This window comes from Saccopteryx leptura, chromosome 5 (genome assembly GCF_036850995.1).
Source record: "Saccopteryx leptura isolate mSacLep1 chromosome 5, mSacLep1_pri_phased_curated, whole genome shotgun sequence".
Classification (NCBI taxonomy): domain Eukaryota; kingdom Metazoa; phylum Chordata; class Mammalia; order Chiroptera; family Emballonuridae; genus Saccopteryx; species Saccopteryx leptura.
In genome coordinates this window covers 107497327-107519065 of record NC_089507.1, presented here as the reverse complement: position 1 = coordinate 107519065, position 21739 = coordinate 107497327, and the positions used below count along the sequence as shown (strand labels likewise).

The 21739-nt window shown below is 37.8% G+C and overlaps 1 protein-coding gene across 1 annotated transcript in view; it reads right to left on the bottom strand.

Annotated features, from left to right (window-relative positions):
- Positions 1-21739, bottom strand: part of TMEM236 (transmembrane protein 236) — a 51145-nt gene that overhangs the window by 12215 nt on the left and 17191 nt on the right. Inside the window, exons 2-3 of the mRNA XM_066386216.1 lie at positions 15948-16020; positions 12943-13084 (exon numbers count right to left, since the gene is read on the bottom strand). Of these exons, the coding sequence (XP_066242313.1) occupies positions 12943-13084; positions 15948-16020 (215 nt within the window). The remainder of the gene's footprint in view (positions 1-12942; positions 13085-15947; positions 16021-21739) is intronic.

The following is a 21739-nucleotide window of genomic DNA, read 5'->3' as shown; positions in this document are numbered from 1 at the left end:
CTGATAGCTCTACTTCATTGGAATGTGTGAATCAGAAATTATACCCTTCTCTCACTCCCGTCTGCTAAATGGCTACTTACTTCTTGAATAGGGGGAGAAAAATTGAGAATTGACATAGATTCCTGAAACTTCCCCCTTCTAAATAGCAAAGGGAGGGTATGAAAGGAAATACTACTCACCCTCCACCCCCCCCGCATGGTCTCGAACACAGTGTTCCTCTTACGTACTCTCTAAACACATTGCAAAACACATATGGAAGCACAGCTCACACACTGGGCTCATATTGTATGATAAGCTTTTTCTTAAAAAGAAGCAAAGGGGAACTCAAAATGCTATTTATTTTCTTCAGAGAAAATCAACATCCTCTTTTTTTTTTCTTTCTTTCTTTCTGCCTTCTGTGGATTCTCTCAACATTCTATTTTCAGGTGTGATGAATTCCAGTTCAAGTAACTCTGGAAAATCTGGACCACAGTTTCCTTCATGAACCTGGATGTGGTCACTCAGCTTTTAACGTGCTGTTTGGGTCAGTCCCTACTACTTACTATAATCAGGAGCCCTCACTCAGAGTGGATATCAGAATTTCTTATGGAACTTTAAAAACATTACAAATGCCAGGCTTTAAAACCTTGCATGCTCTTTGAGCCAGAAATGGTACATCTAAACATTTAAACTAAAGATACAATCATCTACGTTGAAGTCCAACAATTGTCCCTTGACGTGCTGTTGATCGGTAGGTTATACTCTGCAAATGTGTTTTGAAAAGACCCCTCTGGTGGTTCTGGTAGGTACCTGTGGATAAGAGCCTCCTGCATATATTTCATAGGTGATCCATGAGTCACTAAAAATAGCTTAGATGTTCAATAAAAATCATCATTGCTATCCATTTAAGGAATTGTGGGTTGGGTTCTGGCTGGCTGGCTCAGTGGTAGAGCATCTACCCAGTGTGTCGCAGTCCCAGCTTTGATCCCTGCTCAGGGCACACAGGAGAAGCAACCATCTGCTTCTCCCTCTTCCCTCTTCTCTCTCTCTCTACCTCTCCCGTAGCCATGGCTCAACTGGTCTGAACATGTTGGCCCTAGGTGCTGAAATTAGCTCCATGGAGCCTCTGCCTCAGGCACCAAAAGTAGCTTGGTTGTGAGCATGGTCCCAGACAGGGGTTGCCAGGTGGATCCCCTTTGGGGCGCATGCAGGAAGGAGTCTGTGTCTGTATCTCCCCTACTCTCACTTTTTAAAAAATGTTTTGGTAAATCAATGACAAGACTAAATAACTCAGAAACAGATCCTTTTCTTTCCTCTATTTCTGTTCTAAAAACTCCCGATCTGGAATAGTCCTACAGTCAATGTCCAGATTTCTGAGTATTATCAAATAAAAATCACATAATTTTGATTGGACCCAAGACATAACCCAGGTTTTCATCCTTTGTTATACCTTTAGCATCACTCTTCTGTGCGTCTCACTGTCCCTGAACCTCTGTTTTCATTCCCCACAAAAGCCCATCCTGTTACAGATCCCTCTCTTTCATTCATCACCATTGTTTTCAGCAGACAACTTGTCTTTCTATTTCACAAAGACATTCAGGCATTATCAGGTGTAAATTGCCCCTGCTTTATTTATACTCATATACTCTAGTCACATTGCACAAGTGTGAATTACCTAAAATGCTTTAAAAATTACTAGTGTCTAGATCCCACACATTTCTCAAAGTTATGATTTAATTATCCAGGGTGCAGTCTAGAAGTCAAAAAAGATTTAAAACACTTTAGGTGATTCTAAAGTGCAGCCCAAAGTGAGAACCATTGCTGTTTATAGGAGATATAAACCAGAACTCAATGAGGTTTGCTTTTTAAAAAATCTATATATGCCCAAGTCCCTTCAACAGAAATCAATTCAATTCATCTGAGGTGACTATGATTGCAATTGATATTTTGAAAGCACTCTATTAAGTACTTTTTATGTGTTGGAAATTATCAGGAGAAAAGAAGAGAAACACAGTAGAAGGTAGGGTCTAATAGCTTTGCCAGATCAAGTAAATAAATACATTAATTACTTTGTCTAATTTATTTGTTTCATGTAAATTAACAAGTTTCTACCCTACAGAAAATCCATCTTCATTAAATATTTAAATACAAATATTTTTTATAATACCTATCTTTCTCAAACTATTCCAAAAAGTTCAAGAGGAGGGAAGACCTTCAAGCTAATTTTATGAGGTCAGCACTGTGTTAGTTCCAAAACCAAATAAAGACACTACAAAGAAAAAAAAATTATAGGCCAATATTTCTGATAAACACAGATGCTAAAATCCTCAACAAAATATTAGCCAACCAAATTTGACAGTACATTACAAGGATATACACTATGATCCAATGGTATTTATTCTGGGGAGCAAGGTTGGCACAATATCTACAAATCAATAAATGTGATAAACCACATAAACAAAATGAAGGATAAAAATCACATGATCATATGAATAGATGCAGAAAAAGCATTTGATAAAAATCCAGCACCTATTTATGATCAAAACTCTCAGCTAAATGAGAACAGAGGGAACATACCTCAATGTAATAAAGGCCATATATGACATACGCACAGCCAATATCATACTCAATGGGCAAAAACTGCAAAAGTTTCCCTTAAGAGCAGGAACAAGACAAGGATGTCTGCTTTCACCACTCTTATTCAACATAGTCCTGGAAGTCCTAGGTACAGCAATCAGAAAGGAAGAAAAAAAATGCATCCAAAGTGCAAAGGAAGAGGTAAACTGTCATTATTTGCAGATGACATGATATTGTATATAGAGAACCCTAAGGATTTCACCAAAAACACTACCAGAACTGATGAATAAATTTAGTGAAGTAACAGGATACAAAATAAATATACAAAAATCTGTTGCATTTTTATACACCAGTAATGAACTCAGAAAGAGAAACCAAGAAAACAAACCCATTTACAATAGTATAAAAAAAATTAAGTACCTAGGAATAAATTCAACCAAGGACGTAAAAGAATTGTACTCAGAAAATTATAAGATACCAAAGAAAGAAATTGAAAGTACAAGCAAAAGCATATACAATGTTCCCAGATAGATAGATTAGCATCATTAAAGTGTCCATACTACCTAAAGCAATTTATAGATTCAACACAAGTCCTATCAAGATACCAATGGCGTCTGACCTGTGGTGGCGCAGTGGATAAAGCGTCGACCTGGAAATGCTGAGGTCACCGGTTCGAAACCCTGGGCTTGCCTGGTCAAGGCACATATGGGAGTTGATGCTTCCAGCTCCTCCCTCCTTCTCTCTCTCTGTCTCTCTCTCCTCTCTCTCTCTCTCTCTCTCTCTCTCTCCTCTCAAAAAAAAAAAAAAGATACCAATGGCATATTTCACAAAACTAGTACAAATATGCCAAAACTTTATACAGAGCCACAAAAGACCCCAAATAGCCACAGCAATCATGATAAAGAAGAACGAAGTTAGAGGAATTACACTACTTGATATCAAACTAAACTACAAGTCCATAGTAATAAAACAGCATGGTACTGGCATAAAAACAGATGTATAGCTAAATGGAATAGAATAGAGGCCAAGAAATAAACCTACACCTATATGGTCAATTAATATTTCCTAAAGGAGGCAAAAACATACAATGGGGTAAAGATAGTCTATTCAATAAATGGTGTTGAGAGAATTGGAAAATACATGCAATAAAAACATAAAAGTAGATCACCTTCTTATACCATACACATGAATAAACTCAAAATGGATTAATACTTAAATGTTAGACTCAAAGCCATAAAAAATCTTAGAAGAAAAGATAGGCACAAAATCTCAGACATTTCTTATAGAGATATTTTTTCTGATATATCTCCTTGGGTAAGGGAAACAAAAGAAAAAACAAATGGGACAACACTAAACTAAATACCATATTTCCCCATGTATAAGACACACCTTTTCCCGAAAAATTTAGAGTCTAAAAACTGGGTACATCTTATACAGTGGTTGTAGAAGTGTGGCATTTCAAATGCCATAGATGGAACTGAGGACGAGGCAATATATGAAGACAGTGATTCGTCATCAGACACAGATGAGGACAAGCTAATGGATGGGAGTTTTGACAGTGATGAGTTGTCTGAATTTTATGATGAATAAAACTTGAGTTCAATAATTTTGTGTAATACATATTTTTCAAATTTCAGGCCCCAAAATCAAGGTGTGTCTTAAACATGGGAGCATCTTACACATGGGGAAATATGGTAGTTTTTACACAGCAAAGAAGACTCTATTTCAAAAAAACATGAAAAGACAACCCAATGAATGGGAGAACATATTCACCAATGTTACATCAGATAAGTGGTTAATTTCTAAAATTTATAAAGAAATATACAACTTAACACACACACACACAAATCCAATTTAAAATATGGGCAAAGGACCTGCATAGACACTCCTCCACAGAGGACATACAGATGGCCCATAGACATGAAAAGATGCTCAACATCACTAATCAGAGAAATGAATATTTAAAACACAATGTGTTATCACCTCAAATCTGTCCAAATGGCTATTATCAATAAATCAACAAACAAGTACTGCAAGGATGTGGAGAGAAGAAAACTATCATGCATTACTGAGGAAGTGCAGACTGGTGCAACCACTGTGGAAAGCAGTATGAAGTGGCCTTAAAAAATTAAAAATGGAACTGCCTTACGATCCTGTGATTCTATTTCTGGAAATATATTGAAAAAATAAATCTGAAACACTAGTTCAAATGAATATATGCACCCCTATGTTCACTGCAGCATTATTTACAATAACCAGATTTGGAATCAGCCCAAGTGCCCATCAGTAAATGAATGGATAAAAAAGCTGTGGTATATTTACACAATGGAATAGTACTCAGCTGTAAAAAAGAAAAAAAAAATCTTACCTTTTGTAACAACATGGAGGGACCTGGAGAGTATTATACTAAGTGAAATAAACTAGTCAGAGAAAAACAAATACTATATGATTTTACTCATACATGAAATCTAATGAACAAAATAAAATAACAAAATAAAATAAAAACAGACTCACAGAGAACAGACTGATAGCTGTCAGAGGAGAGAATGTGCTCAGGGTTGGGAGAAAAAGGTGAAGGGATTAAGCAAAACAAAACAAAACTCATAAAAACAGAAAACAGGATGGTGATTACCAGAGGGAAAGAGGGGTGGGGGGAGACGCAGAGGACAGCAGGGGTGACAAAGGATAACAGAAGGAGACTTGACTTGGGCTGGGAGCACACAGTATAATATACAGATGAATTGTTGACCTGAAACCTGTATAATCTTATTAACCAATATTACCCTAATAAATTCAATAAAAACCATATTTTTGAGATATAATTGATTTTTTATCACCTTGAAGTGAAAATAAAAAACCTTTTAAACACAACACTGAAGACAGAGTCCATAAAAGAAATATTAATAGATTGAATTTTGCCAAAATTAAACATTTTCTATGTCAAAAACATAGAGAAGTTAAAACACAACCACTCTGAAATATAGGATGAGTAATGACATACTAAGATTAACATTCTTACTCTTTACAGAACTCATGAATTGGTACTTTAAAAAAAAAAAAGAACACATCAACAGAAAAACAGATCAAGGACATAAATATATGATTTCTTAAAAAGCACAGCTAGCCATAAACTTATGAGAAAATGTGCAACACAAGTACTACTTTAAGCAAATTATTAAAACAATAAGACACAATTTTTGCCTATGAAGTTGACAACAAAGAAAAGGAATACATTATCTAAAGTTACAAGGTTGAAGAGAAACAGGTGCTTTCTAACACTGCTGTTTAGAGGGTAAATTAGGGCATTTTGAGAGGGAGCCATTGATTGATTTACACACTGAAAAACCTTAAAACTTTGCATATACTTTAAGGCAGAAGTTGTTCATCTAGGTTTTAATCTAAGGAAATAATCATTACACTGTTGAGGTCCTGCAGTATTTGGCCCAACTCTCTGGGTATTAAAGAGACTACACAGAAGGAACTGGACGACGGCCACTGCACGCTGATTTATTTGAAAACCTTATACTGCCAACATCATATCTGGCACCTCTTACTGATGTGATAGTGGAAACCAACTCCTCTGAAAAGCTCTGATGTTTTCTACTCAAATAGCCTGTTGATCTCACCACTAGCAAGTCATCTCTGACTGTGCAGATATCCCAAACGTAGTCAAACTATCTTGCCACCCGGTTGTACACTCCCCCACGACCACCTGTGTATTTGTCTGCATGTGTAGCCTGTCCATAATAGTCCCTTTCTTCTGCAAAGCATTGTTGCCAAGGAGTCCAGGCATGTGTAGATGCTCAAGGTCTTCTGAGGACAGTCTGCAGTCATCATCCTGATATCATTCAGCTGTCATCCCATGGCATAACTGTTGTTAACATAACTCTCTCTGCCTCCAGCCTCTTCTTGGCTAGTCACCTTGCAAAGTAGCTTCTGACTCCCATACACAGTACAGGATCTCCCTAAACACAGACCACCTGCACTATCCATATACCAACTATATTATTAGTTAATAAATCATGGCTCATTAATATATGGAATATTATTCAACCACTAAAAATGACACAGAAAAATATGTAATAACAAGACTCACAACATATTGTTAAAGAAAAAAAAAGGAAGTTACAAAATAGGTTTTCTGGATATTAACCCCTTATCAGAGTTGTTGTTTGCAAATATCAACTCCCATTTGTTTGGCTGTCTTGTTTTGTTGATGGTTAATTTTGCTGTGTAGAAGCTTTTTAGTTTGACATAGTCCCATTCATTTATTGTTGCCTTTACTTCCCTTGCATTAGGGTCAAATTCATAAATTGTTCTCTGTGGCCAAGGCTCATGGGTTTAGTACCTGTTTTCTTCTATGTGATTTATTGTTTCAGACCTTGTATTTAGATCCATTTTGAATAAATTGTTGTGCAAGGGGACAAACTAGTCAAATTTCATTCTTTTGCATATTGTTTTCCAATTTTCCCAGCACCATTTATTGAAGTGGCTTTCTTTTCTCCATTGTGCATTTTTGACTCCTTTGTGAAAGATTATTTGTCCCTACCTATGTGGTTTTATTTCTGGGCTCGCAAATCTGTTCAATTGGTTTGTATGTCTGTTTTTCTGCCAATACCATGCTGTTTTGATTATTGTGGCTCTGTAGTAAATTTGAAGTCTGGTAGTTTGATACCTCCAGTTACATTCTTTTTTCTCAGGATTGCTTTGGCTATTTGGGTTTTTTTATGGATCCATAAAATATACAAAGAACTCACAAAGCTCAAAAACAAAGAATCAAACAATCCAATTAAAAATGGGGTGATGGCCTGACCAGGAGGTGGCACAGTGAATAGTGTGTTAGACTGGGATGCAGAGGACCCAGGTTCAAAACCCCAAAGTCGCGGGCTTGAGTGCGGGCTCATCCAGCTTGAGTGCGAGGTTGCTGGCTTGAGCATAGGATCATAGACATGACCCCATGGTCACTGGCTTGAGCCCAAAGGTCACTAGCTTGAGCAAAGGGTCACTCGCTCTGCTGTAGCCCCCCAGTCAAGGCAGGTATGAGAAAGCAATCAATGAACATCTAAGGTGCCACAACTATGAGTTGATCTTCTCATCTCTCTCCCTTCCTGTCTTTCTGTCCCTATCTGTCCCTCTCTCTGTGTCTCTCTGTCTCTGTCATGAAAAAAAAAAAATGGGAAGAGAACCTGAACAGACACTTCTCCCAAGAAGACATAAAAATGGCCAACAGATATATAAAAAGATACTCATCTTTGTTAGCTATGCAAATGCAAATCAAAACTACAATGAGATGCCACTTCATACCTGTTAAACTGTCTATTATCAACAAGACAGGTAATTACATGTTGAAGAGGCTGTGGAGAAAAAGGAACCCTCATTCACTGTTTTCAGGAATGTAAACTGGTACAGCCATTATGGAAGAAAGTATGGTAGTTCCTCAAAAAATTAAGAATAGAATTACCATATAACCCAGCAATTCCTCTACTGGGTATCTATGCCAAAAAACTCAATAACATTGGTATGCAAAGATACAGGCACCCCCATGTTCATCACAGCATTATTCACAGTTGCTAAGACACAGAAACAACTAAAATGTCCTTCAATAGAGAACTGGATAAAGAAGATGTGGTACATATATACTATGGAATACTACTCAGCCATAAGAAATGATGACATATTGCCATTTACAACAGCATGGGTGGACTTTGAGAACATTATACTAAATGAAATAAGTAAAACAGAAAAAGCTTAAAAACTATATGATTTCACACATAGGTGGGATATAAAACTGAGACTCATGGACATAGATAAAAGTGAAATGGTTACCTGGGGGAGAGGGTGGGGAGGGGAGAAAAGAGGGACAAATATATGGTGACGGAAAATGATTTGACTTTGGGTGGTGGGCACACAGCACAGTCAAGCAGCTTAAAGACTATAGAGATGTTCGCTGGAACCCTATTATTTTTGTTGGTCGGTGTCATCCCATTTAATTTAATTTCAAAATAAAAAATTTTAAAAAATAGGTTTTCTTAATTGAAGAATGTCCATCAAGATGCTATCAGTTATAAATCTCTAGTGTGGAGGACTACAGTTGATTTCCATTTCTTTCTGTTTTTGCTTATTTCTATATGACAATATTTTTGAATGAATGTGTATTATTTTTGGAAAAACAGAAAATATTAGAAATAAAGCAACTCAAAATGGAATGTTAAAAAAATTACTTGTTTTTGTATGTGTTGGGCCACAAACCTACATGTGTATACTCCACCAGGATGGGCCTGCTCTACCTGTAAAGCAGTATTGTATTGTGTGTTGTGTTGCTTTGTATCCTAGAGAAGCAGCAGTCAAAAGACTTTGGGTGGGGCACACTTTATCTCTAGGGGTAGGGTCATGATTCCCAGCAAATCATCAGCTGTAGAGGTAGAGAACTGGCTACTGAGTTACAGTACTGCCCTAGAAATAGATACAGCCTACGACTCTAAATGAACTAGAGGAACAGTTTTCAATCAGCAGAAGAATCACTTTTTCAAATGAAATCTTACATAAAATACTAACTTCTAAACAAGCAAAATTGTGTTGATCTGGGTCCAGCAGGAATCGGGGCATCCAGAGTTTTTCCGAGTCACTCTTGCAGGAGTTTTGTAGATTACCACTGACCATTTGAAAACAAAGGGGAGTTGGTGGTAAGAAAGCAACTTCTATTCTAGCAAGTTTTGTCCATTTAGGGTGTGAAATTCAACTGAAGTTATTTTTACTACTAAAACAGGGACACCTAATGCCTTAGATAAGATAAAACTTTCCTTTATCTATGGCTCCAATAATTATTATACTGTGTTATCCCACTTACAACATGGTGCCCGAGCAAGGCTCATGCTATTCAAATGAGTCCTGCAGGTAGGACTGAAAATGTGCACCCTATCCATGGACTTATGTGTCTGTTTGCATTCACTGCTGTGTACAGGGGTTTAGGAATCTAGGGGAGGCAGGGAAGGAAATCTACAGGTGACCCTGATTTGAGGTTCAGACAATACAAGCAAGTCTGATGTAAGGAGAATCTATATGAGACCCTGTGGAAAAAAAGAAGCCACAAGATCTAGTGATGGGGGGGGGGGGGGATGGTGGTGTCTGAGGGAGTCAAATGGCCATTATAGTACTTGAAATCATTGAAGCTCAGCCGATCTGTTGATACATAAGTACTCTGAGGATAAAAGGCTTCTGTTTCCTAATGAATATAGCTATTCCATCACTCTGATGAGATTAGGCATTCAGGGTGGTATGGCTTTAGGTTAAACCATTACATGTACTCTTTTGGGGCCTCTCTACAAAAGCAGAACTCAGTGGAAGAAAGTCAGCATTCCACCTTGCAGAGGTAATGTAATTCATGTAAAGCTCCAGGAGAACATCAAGCAACACCCAGAGGAAAGTGGCAGCACTAAGGAGAGTTTATAGTAGAGTCGAGCAGGAATGCAGGAAAGCAGCATGCCAAAGTGCTTGTGCGTGAGAGTGACAACTGAGAGGAAAGCAGGAGCAATGGGATCAGCAGCAGGCTGGACAACAAATGAGATGACAGAAGACTCATTTCGGGTCTGGTTTAAAAACAGGAGAGGACACAATATAGGAGAAGAGAGATGGAGGTCCGGCCAATAGTAGTTGGGAGTGAGCTAGCAAAATTCAGATGGAAATGCTGAGGTATGTTCATTGGTACAGATACTAACTACTAAGAGCAGGGAACATTCAATCTTTGTATTATAGTCATTTTCTTCACAAGACTGGAGCTTGACATTATAGTAAGTCCTCACTTAATGTCATTGTTCTGTAAGTTTAAGCAAAACAACATATAACAAAACCAGCTTTATGACAATGAATAAAATGTTATTCGAGGGCTACATATATCTGTGACACTGCCATGTCTCGGAGATCAATGTACAAGAGAACTTCCCATGTGAGGCTCAGGCTCCAAGCACTGTGCCCTTAGATGTTATGGCATAAAGTCACTTGATACTGCAGTATTTCAGCTGGTTATAGGAAGTAAGCAAAAAGTATTCCTTGGGGCAGTGAAGACTGCTTTTAGCAAAAGCATGCTTCTTATAAAGAATAACTTTTATTTTAATAGTTAGAAAAGGAAGAGCTACATGATGATCAAACTTTGGTAGCTCAGAATTAAGACAGTTAGGATAGTGCAGGAGTGTCCAAGAAGATTACCTTAGTTTCATCCAGTATAAGGTCAGAACTGCTACAAGCCTAAAGGGAGCCAAGTTATTATAAGCCGTTTGTCACCTACCCTTCCTTATCTCTTTGATTCTGAAGTACCAGGTGCAGTGAAACCATATTTATAGCATACTAGCTTATTTTCAGATTTATGTGTTACAACTTATATGTTAATGAATTTATGTATTAATTTAAGTTCCAAAAGATAAATGAGAATTTCCCATGGATTCAGAAGTCACATAATTTATTTTATTAGTATCAAGTTAAAATAAGTGTTGGAGACTATTTGAGTTCAAATTCGCATAAAGGTTAGATGTACACTAATTAATATTTACAAGGTATTTTGAGTGAATGCTAGTATTTTGAAGTATAAATTTTATTAAATGGTGCAGCTATTAAGACAGATATTAACCTTCTTAAATTTGGACCAAGAAGAAGCAGTTACACAAGATGTCTCAGAGTCCTCTGCCTAAGACTGAGTTCTTCTTTGGGTTTTTTTTTATTTCGATTTTCAGTGTCATCATGACTTCTGATACAGGGAAAATTCCTCTTTAAAAATCCAACTTATCACTTAAAATATAAAATGCCAATAAGTTCTTCCCAAAAATAGAAGTGTGTATTATTTTAAAGAGAATTTTGACGAAAAAGTTGAACAGAAATTTCGCATTCACATGGAAAATAGTCATTAAAAACTGCAATTTCAAAATACATTTATGCCATTTTAAGGAGCCTAGAGAAGTAGCCAAGGATTTAACGATTCTCAAATCTCCTCAGTTAAAAAAAAAAAAAAACACACTTGATTTTCAAAGATATTTCAGATGTAACTTGGGAGAATGTTTCCTCAGCAGATAGCCAGTGGCTGCCATCTTATCTAACTTGTCAGGTAGGTTGTGTTAAATATAACAGTTCATCACCTCCCACCCAGGGACAAAGTGCAAGATACAAAGCTCAGATTCTCAGATTTCCTGGCGGCCTCCAACTCAATTTTGCTCTTTCATTTGAGGAACAAGAGTGGCTGACTGGAAGGATAATAGGTCAGAACCCATAAAATGATTCTCTGGTCTTTTCCTTCCAGCCTGTAGTAGTCATGCCTATAATTCCAAAGCATTCTCTCGTGACTCACTCAGTTTACCCATCCAGCCCAGCAGGAAGTGATTAAACAAAACCTACTCATTTCAAATGCAAATCTTAGCCATAAACCGTACATACAAATACTGTAAATTAAACACAGATACTATCATATGAAATTAAATGAAACGAGGAAATTTAGTACTGACCAAACAAAATATTCAATTAAAATACATTTTTTTTAAAAGGCCAACCCTTATTTAGTTTTGACTGATCCCTTGGGAGGAATGTGGACTATCCTGGTTTTCCTAGTGTGATCTTTAGCTTTTTGACTATACATTAAAAACAATTCTCTAGAACATAACTGCAGTAATCAGTCATATTGATTCTTGTATCAAAGGTATCTAAACTAAACTCTTTATATCTTCATCTCAACTTAAAGTTTTGAGAGAGTTCCTAAAAATACAAATCTATAATAATTTATTTAGATAATTTTTTGTTAAACATTAAATTTTTAGTATTAAATATTTGATAACTTTATTCATTTATCAGTACTATCAAAATGCAAATTAGCCTGACCAGGCGATGGCGCAGTGGATAGAGCGTCCGACTGGGATGCGGAGGACCCAGGTTCGAGACCCCGAGCTCGCCAGCTTGAGCACGGGCTCATCTGGTTTGAGCAAAACTCACCAGCTTGAGCCCAAGGTTGCTGGCTCAAGCAAGGGGTGACTTGGTCTGCTGTAGCCCCCCTGGTCAAGGCACATATGAGAAAGCAATCAATGAACAACTAAGGTGTCCCAATGAAAAACTAATGATTGATGCTTCTCATCTTTCTTCGTTCCTGTCTGTCTGTCCCTATCTATCCCTCTCTCTGACTCTGTCTCTGAAAAACAAACAAACAAACAAACAAAAAATGCAAATTAAAAATAAGAATAATTGTCTAGCTATCAAAGTTGGTTTAAAAATAATTATATTTAGGTATCTTCATATATAATCTTCTATCTATAATGTTAGCTCTAAGAATTTATCATTAAACATTTCAATAGATAACAGGATGGCAGAAAAGTGAAAAGTATAAATTTAAAAAATTTACATTTAAAAAATACTTACTCTTTTGTCTCCCTCTAAGAGGATATATCCTCAGTTTTTCAATAATGTCAACTGCAATCAAGGAAGTCAGAACCAGAGAGACTGGCAGGTCAGGCAAGGTGTCAGGTAAGACATCAGCAGAACCACTAATACTCTTTTGAACCTGTTTTCAGAAAATCATTTAAAAGCATTAAATTTTTGTGTTTTTTTTATTCAAAAGTTCTTTTAATCATCTGAAAGCAGTGCTATACATTTATTAAAAAACTAAAAGCTTGATATCAGTGGAAGAGTTTTCAGTTCAAGATAATATATACTGCTCACAAAAATTAGGGGATATTTCAAAACGAATACGAAGCGATGAAATATCCCCTAATTTTTGTGAGCACTGCATATGAAAATATAACAGCAGATTCCTGGCAGTGGTAGAATGGGCAATTCCTTCCAAACTTACTACTAAGCAGAGTCTCTGAGAGTCCGAGATCAAAGAGCTATAGAGACAAGTACTGGGGTTTAAAGTATTCCAAGAAGAGACCCAGTAAACCCAGGTAGGCTTTGGGGCACTTTCTTCATTTGAGTAAGGTATCTACAACAAAAAAATCAAAATAAAAAAGCTATGGCAAGTACTATATTAATAATAATATGTGGAGAGTTTTCCTTCTGAGATCAGTAACAAAACAAAGGTGCCACCATGGCCACTTCTATTCAACACTGTATTAGAGGTTTTAGTCAGGGTAATAAGGCAAGATAAAGAAATAAAAAGTATACACATTGGCAAGTAATAAAAACAAAATATCATTATACACAGACTACATGGTTGCATATGAAGGAAATCCCCACAAAATGGATTATTTCTACATACTACTAATAAAGAGAAAATGAGATTTCAAAAAATGACAATACTATTCAGTACAACTTCAACCAAAATTTCAAGTTTTTGTGGAAAATGACAAGCTGATTCTAAAATTTATATGGAAATACAAAGGGCAAGACACTAGAAGAAAATGAAAAGATATGAAGATTTACTCTTCTGAGTATAAAGAGCTATTATAATGTTACAAGAATTGAGTCAGTGTGGTATTGCCACAGGAATAGAAAAGGAAGTAATGAAACAAAAACAAACTCAGAAATAGACCATGTACCTGTACACTTGATTTATAACATAAGTAGCACTACAGCAAGATGTGGAAAAAGACTTTTTAATAAATGGTGCACAATCCATTGGATGTTATTTGGAAAAAATAAATAGAATTTGCCTTCCTACAGTAGTAGTACAATATGCACAAAAATTAGCTCCAAATGGATTGTGAATCTAAAAGAGCATGGAAAAACAATAGAGAGCCCGAAATATAATACAGGAGATCTTCAGGGCCTGAATACATCAATAATTTTTCTGAATCAATTTTTAAAAGATAAATAACAAAATGGAAAAAAATAAGAAAGAGAAAAATGTTCAATCTCATTAATTATTAAGAAAATGCAACTTGAAACTACAATGAGATTCAAGCATATACCCATCAGAATGACTAAAATAAAAAGATTTGCAATGCAAGTGCTGGTAAGAGTATGGAACAACAGAAATGCTCATTATCTGCTACTGGACATCTAAATTGTTATAATTTTTTTAAAAAAACTGGTACTATCTGTTATAATTGAACATTTAAAGATCTTATGACCCATCAATTCTACTACTACATATTTAACCAACTGAAATATTTGCACATGTGCACCAAAAGGCAAATGCAAAGATATTCACAGCAGCATTATTTATAATAAGCAAAATGGGAAACGACTAAATTTAATTGTGACATGTTCATAAAATGACTCCTCAAGAATGAAAATGAATGGACTATGATTATACACAAAAACATGAGTATTCCATACTCTTGAATAAAAGAAGCCAGACACAAACTAATAGACAGATACACAGATGATAGGTAAACAGATAATTTGATTTCCCATTATAAAAGGTTAAAAACAGGTGAACTAATGTGTGGTATTAGAAGTTAAGGTAGAGCTACCTTTGGGGAGGAGGTAGTCATTGCAAGGAACATGAGGTGGCCTTTAGGCAGATGGCAAAGCTTTATTTTTTTACCTGAGTAGGGTTTACACAGGGGTTTACTTTATGGTATCTTATTAATATTGTATATTTATGTTTTGTGCACTTTTCTGTTTGTGTGTTACACTTCAGTGATAAATTACCCCAGTACTCACCTCTCTCACAACACTTAAACTTAATGTAATTGTCTGTTTTTCTCTGTGCTATCAGTAAATTACTGAAGATCAGAGACTCTGTCATATTTCCTGAATGGTTTATCTCCAGTACCTAAATTGTTACCTGGCATGTAATATGCACTTGATATCTGCTCAACATATAAATAAAATAGAACAAAGTAATTTAAGTCGCACACCTTATGGAAGTGAACATTCTATCTTTCAGAGCACCTTAGAAATTACTAAGATTAGTAGGGCATTCTTCTCTGCACTTCTTAGATAATAAATTCTTACAGCCTGAAAGTTCAGACTATAATATTTCTGTCCTGCAGACATCCAACCATTAGAGCATTCTGAAGCTGCATTTAGTCAAAACATGAAGTTATTTTCAATAAGTATCATGTACAAATTATTTGTCAATGAATATATTATCAAAGATCTTAGCGTGTGAGTGGTTGTTCACTGGAATATTGTTCTGTTCCTTTAAAATTGAATATAATCATGAAAAGCATCAGGTAGAAGAAACAACTGTGGATCTACTTTCAAATTTTTTTGCATTTAAAAATTATTTTGAAATAACATTCTTGTCTCTCAAACACAGAAGTAATCTTCTTTTTATGATGCCTGCTAAACTCTCCTCCATAATCTCAGTGGTAACGTGACCTTTGGAAGAAACTGGAGAAAATAATTTGGAAATAAAACCTGGGTAAAATAATCTTTAAGAAATTTGTTGGGCATACTACTCTATCAAATTTCAATAACAGAAAGAATTTTAATCTCAAAATCTTGCAGCAGAAGAAATCAAAATTCCGTACCTCCGTCACTGCTATAGAAAAGCTGAAGCTGGGGAGTGTGGTGAGCACGACACACATCATCAGAACAGGTCTCCTAGCAAAGGAGAAAAAAATAAGCAAAAGCAATAATGTACAAGATCAACAGTTCCTGTTACTTTCTGCTAATTTTGCAGTTCCTGTTCCATTCATCTATAGTTTTTCTAAGAAGCTGCTGCTTCCCTATTTCTATTTCCCAAATGCTTGACCATGGCAAAAGGGAACACACACAAAACCCAGAATGCTTTTCTAGAACAAAGGGATGAGAGATTTCCAAATACTTAACAAATCATAGGCAACCAAAAGCATCTCAGGGCAAGACGCATGACATGCAACATTTTCATTAAACTAGGATCCGGGCCCAGAGTTCAGGTTCTGGTGACTAACAGGAAAAAAGAACAGTATGACTTTCAATGTTGAAAATTTTCCTTTTCAAAAAAATATATTGAAAGATGATATTTAAGTCACTTAAGAGTGACTTAAATTGAAAATATTTGGATATTATTTACTTGAACCAAAAGAAACCATACATACATAAAAGTCATATAATTTTTCAAACTTGTTTTTGGATAACTTCTTAACCCTTTCAAGATTAATAAACAAGTTATGAGATATAATATATATTTAATACTTTATCTTGTAAAAGTGAGAACTTAAATATACATTAGCATCATTAATTTGGGGGGAAATAAAATACACTCAAAGGTTTTCTAAATTGAAATAGTTGCCTTCTTTTTCCTTAAACATATATTAATTACACTTACCAGATAGTGTGTATATACGTATAAAAAGTGTTGGAGTCTTACAGATGACTAAGAATTTCTCCTAGGTCCTGACAGACATCCCTCTAATTCCATCCCCATCTCAGATATTCTAGGTTTAGACATAAGTTATAGGGTGGAATAGCCCCTCTCTCAAACCAAACCCAGTACAACCTGCTAAAACCAGACGCATGATCAGATTTTAAATACATAGTTTTGCCTCATTTGTGAGTCCATATCCAGGTTCCTGCAGCACTCAGCTCTCTAAGATTAGCATGAGCATTCACAGAGTCCTCTTCTCAACTGGACTCCAGGAACTATTCCTGTACTTCTTCTTTATCTGTATCATCTCCCTTGATTGTCACAGCCAACCCCACTGCTTTAAACATCACCCACTTGCTAATGACTCTTAAAAATATCATGTACTCCCTGGCCAGTTGGCTCAGGGGAAGAGCGTCGGCCTGGCGTGCGGAAGTCCCCGGGTTCAAGTCCCAGCCAAAGCACACAGGAGAGGCGCCCATCTGCTTCTCCACCCCTCCCCCTCTCCTTCCTCTCTGTCTCTCTCTTCCTCTCCCGCAGCCGAGGCTCCATTGGAGCAAAAGATGGCCCGGGCGCTGGGGATGGCTCCTTGGCCTCTGCCCTAGACGCTAGAGTGGCTCTGGTCGCGACAGAGCGACGCCCCGGATAAGCAGAGCATCTTCCCCTGGTGGGCGTGCCGGGTGGATCCCGGTGGGGCGCATGCAGGAATCTGTCTGACTGCCTACCCATTTCCAGCTTCAGAAAAATACAAAAAAAAAAATCATGTACATATACTGGCCTCTAACCTGCGCCCTGGACTTGTACACCCAACTATTTAGCACCTCCACCTGATGTCTAATAGGCAACTCAGAATTAACACGCTTGAAGAGGAACTCACATCCTTCTCTATACCTGTTCTGATCATCCTCAAATCCTCTGTGACTTACTGCTAAAATACATTTTGAATCCTTCCTCTGCTATCACCATAGTTCGTATCCCATCATCATTCACCTGCATTATTTTCTAACCAGTTTTCTGTTGGTGCCACTATTTATACTTAGCAATATTTTTTCCAGAGTCAACAGACATTTTTTTTTTATGTAAAACATGTTATCACTGCTTTACTCAAAGATCTCCAATGCTAGTGTATGGGAGAAGTAGGGAGTTATTACTTATTGAGTATAGAGTTTTGATGTGGCAAGATGAAAAGACTTTTGTGGATGGATGGTGCTGACAGTAGCACAATAATTGATTAGAATAAAACTGAAACCTATTGCCCTAGTGTATATTCTCCACATGATGTGGGTTCTCTCATTTCTCCTACTCTGATCCTTTGTTAGAATGACCCTCACCTCTAACACTTACTTAGCTCTGACCATACTGACCTTCTGGTTATTTCATAATCACACCAATATGGTCCCACCTCCAAGTCATATGCTGTCTATTCCTATTGCTAACAGTTCTCCACTCTTAGATCTCCATGTCTGACTTTGAAAGAAAGAGAAGAAGGAAGGAAGGAAGGAAGGAAGGAAGGAAGGAAGGAAGGAAGGAAGGAAGGAAGGAAGGAAGGAAGGAAGGAAGGAAGGAAGGAAAGGAGAGAGGGAGGGAGGGAGGGAGGGAGGGAGAGAGGGAGGGAGGGAGGAAGGAAAGAAGGAAGGAAGGAAGGAAGGAAGGAAGGAAGGAAGGAAGGAAGGAAGGAAGGAAGGAAGGAAGAAAGAAAGAGAGAGAAAGAGGGAAGGAAAGGAAAGGAAAGGAAGGGAAGGGAAGGAAGAAAAGGAAGAAAAGGAAGGGAAGGAAGGGAAGGAAAGAAAGAAAGGAAAGAAAGGAAAAAGGAAGGAAGGAAGAAAGGAAGGAAGGAAGGAAGGAAGGAAGGAAGGAAGGAAGGAAGGAAGGAAGGAAGGAAGGAAGGAAGAAAGGAAGGAAAGGAAAAAAAAGAAAATTATATGTATAAATAAATATGACTACCTGAAATTCTGCTGATTATTTCTTTACTTGCTTATTGTTTGTCATATTCCTCTTTTCCCATAACCCAGGGAACAGAGACTTTATATAATTGTACACTACTATTCTTTACCATCTAAAACAATATCTTTCAACCTTTTTGTGGAATAACACTTCTGGAACTCTGGTAAGTACTATGCAGTCTTCTCAGAATAGAATTTTTAAATGCATAAAATAAAATACATACTTACAAAACAAAGAATTCTGTTGAAAAAGTAATTCAAAACCTTAAAATTGTTTGGTATATTAATAAATGTACATATCTATGAACACAATGTCTTATTTTCTTTAGAGTAAAAACTGTAATCACCAGTAGAAACTATAACCAGTCATAATTTCAAAGTATCAATAGTAAAAATTATAAAACATATCCTGAAACATCTGCAACAGCTGTAGGGGATCCAAGACGGTGGCCAAGTGGGTGGAACCCACACACACCACCTCCCAGAACCAAACTGGAATTACTACTAACATATAGAACAATAAACCTTAATAACTAACTGAAGACTAGTTTAACAGAAGTCTTATAACCAAGGATTTACAGAAGAAGCCACATCAAGACTGGTTGGAAAAGCAGAGACTTAAAAATGGCTGGCCTTCCTCCCACAGGCAGTGGCTGAGATTCTGGAGGGATGTCTCAGCTACCAAGGTTCCCCCTGAGGAGTATGGGGTCTCAACCCCACACTGGGCTTTCCAGCCCAGACACCAGTGCCAGGAAGATGAGCTCATATAACATCTGTCTGTGAAAAATCAGTGGAGATTCTGTCTGTCAGTAAGAGATAGAAGTCTGATAGAGACACTGGGCCCCCATTGAAAGGCCAATGCACCAAATTTCATTTGCAGCCACTCACCCTGGCTTTAGCAAAGAGAGGACTAAGTGGACTAGAGTCATGTGAGGAGAGACTGGGGATTGTGGCTCTGGGGAGAGCTGACAGCTGACAGGATCCCTGTGCTGAGTCCCTCTCCCCCACCACAGATGCCATCTTTCTCTGGTAAACATTCCCCTTCATATAATATAAGCCTGGGGGAAAGCCACAACCCCACCCTTTGGACTCCCTGTTGCTCGACCCTGCAGAACTTGCACCCTGCTGAGGGTGTCAGCTGCCTGGGCCAGGGTGTAGAGGTCTGGGAAGACACAGGGGGTGTCAATGACTGAGTTGTGTGGCTTTGGGGAAAGAGGCCATTCCCCCCACTTCCCCTGAACCTGACTGGCACCGCCCCATCATGGGAGATACAGTAGCCCCACTCTCCTGACTCTTGGCAGCTCTGCTCTGCTGAGCTTGGTCTCCCTGCAGAATCTGGGATAGACTGAGCTGTGTGGCATTAGTACCAGGCCATTTTTCCCTCACACACCCAACTGGAACAGAGTTTTCCATTCACAAGGTTCAAATCTTGGTCTGTGTGGGCATGATAAACTATGCTAGCCTCACCCTGACTTCTCTCTAAGACCCTGCCCGATCACAAAGGTCTGCAGGCACCTGGCAGGGGGGTAGCTAGAGTTAGTATACTCTAGGACTTTTGCTGAGAGACCTCAGACCCAGCAATGACATCAAGCTTGAACCTTTATCAATCTGGTGAGTAACACTCATCCTTACCTGGTGACTCACTGAAATCTACCTCACACAACTCAGTACTGCCAGAGGCTCTTTCAGTGACTGAGTGTCATAGGCCAGCAGCAGGCAGTGCTGCTGACCAGTCCCTAGCTCTGTGCTAGTGGAAGCTGACCTTGATGCACAGCTTGATCCTTCCTGTGAACACCAAAGTCCAGCACAGGCAACCACCAACTGTGGATCACTATTAGCTCCAAACAGGTTTCCCCGGGCCAGCCACAGGCAGTGTCTGACATTGACCTGCAGCAGAGTCCTACCTAAGGGACTCCAAAACAGGTATACCCAGTGGCCAGCTTCACACAACATCAGAGCAAAATTCAGTGAGCTTTACAAGTGGCATATCTAAAGGGAGATCTCAGTAGGCACCAGACCTCAATGAGGCAAACTGTGCTTTATGTAGTCAGCACCTGCACAGCAGCTGTGTGGCTGGAGTCAATCCTCACAGTCAGCAAGCCTGAGGGTTGACCCATGCACAAACAGGCCAATAGCAATCAAGGCACAATTACAATAGGAGGCCACCCTACTGAGACTGAGAGACATAGCAGATCTGCCTAATATACAGAAACAAACAGAAAGAAGCAGTCAAAATGGAAAGATAAAGAAATATGCCCCTAATGAAAAAATGAAAGGAATCTCCAGAAAAAGAACTAAATAAAATAGAGGCAGGCAATTTACCAAATATAAAGTTTAAAAATATGTTTATAAGGATGCTCAAGAAACTTAGTAGAACTTTAAGGAACTTAGAACTTCAACAGCATGAAAAAGGACATAGAAACCACAAAAAAAGAACCAGTCAGAAATAAAAAATACAATATCTAAAATGAAAACTACACTAGAAAGAATAAACAGTAGGTTGGAGAAAGCAGAGGATCAAATCAGTGATTTAGAAGACAAGGTAGAAAAAAAAACATCCAATCAGAGCAACAATATAAGAATTTTTTTTTTTTTTTTTTTTTTTTTTTTACAGAGACAGAAAATGAGTCAGAGAAAGGGGTAGACAGGGACAGACAGACAGGAATGGAGAGATGAGAAGCATCAATCATTAGTTTTTCGTTGCGTGTTGCAACACCTTAGTTGTTCATTGATTGCCTTCTCATATGTGCCTTGACAGTGGGGCTATAGCAGACTGAGTAACCCCTTGCTGGAGCCAGTGACCTTGGGCTCAAGCTGGTGGAATTTTGCTCAAACCAGATGGGCCCGCGCTCAAGCTGGCGACCTCGGGGGTCTTGAACCTGGGTCCTCTGCATCCCAGTCCGATGCTCTATCCACTGCGCCACCGCCTGGTCAGGCAAAAGAAAAATATTTTTTTAATGAGGATAGTTTAAGGGACCTTTGGGACAACATGAAGTGTAACAATATGTAAAAGAAGGACAAGAGAAAGAGCAAG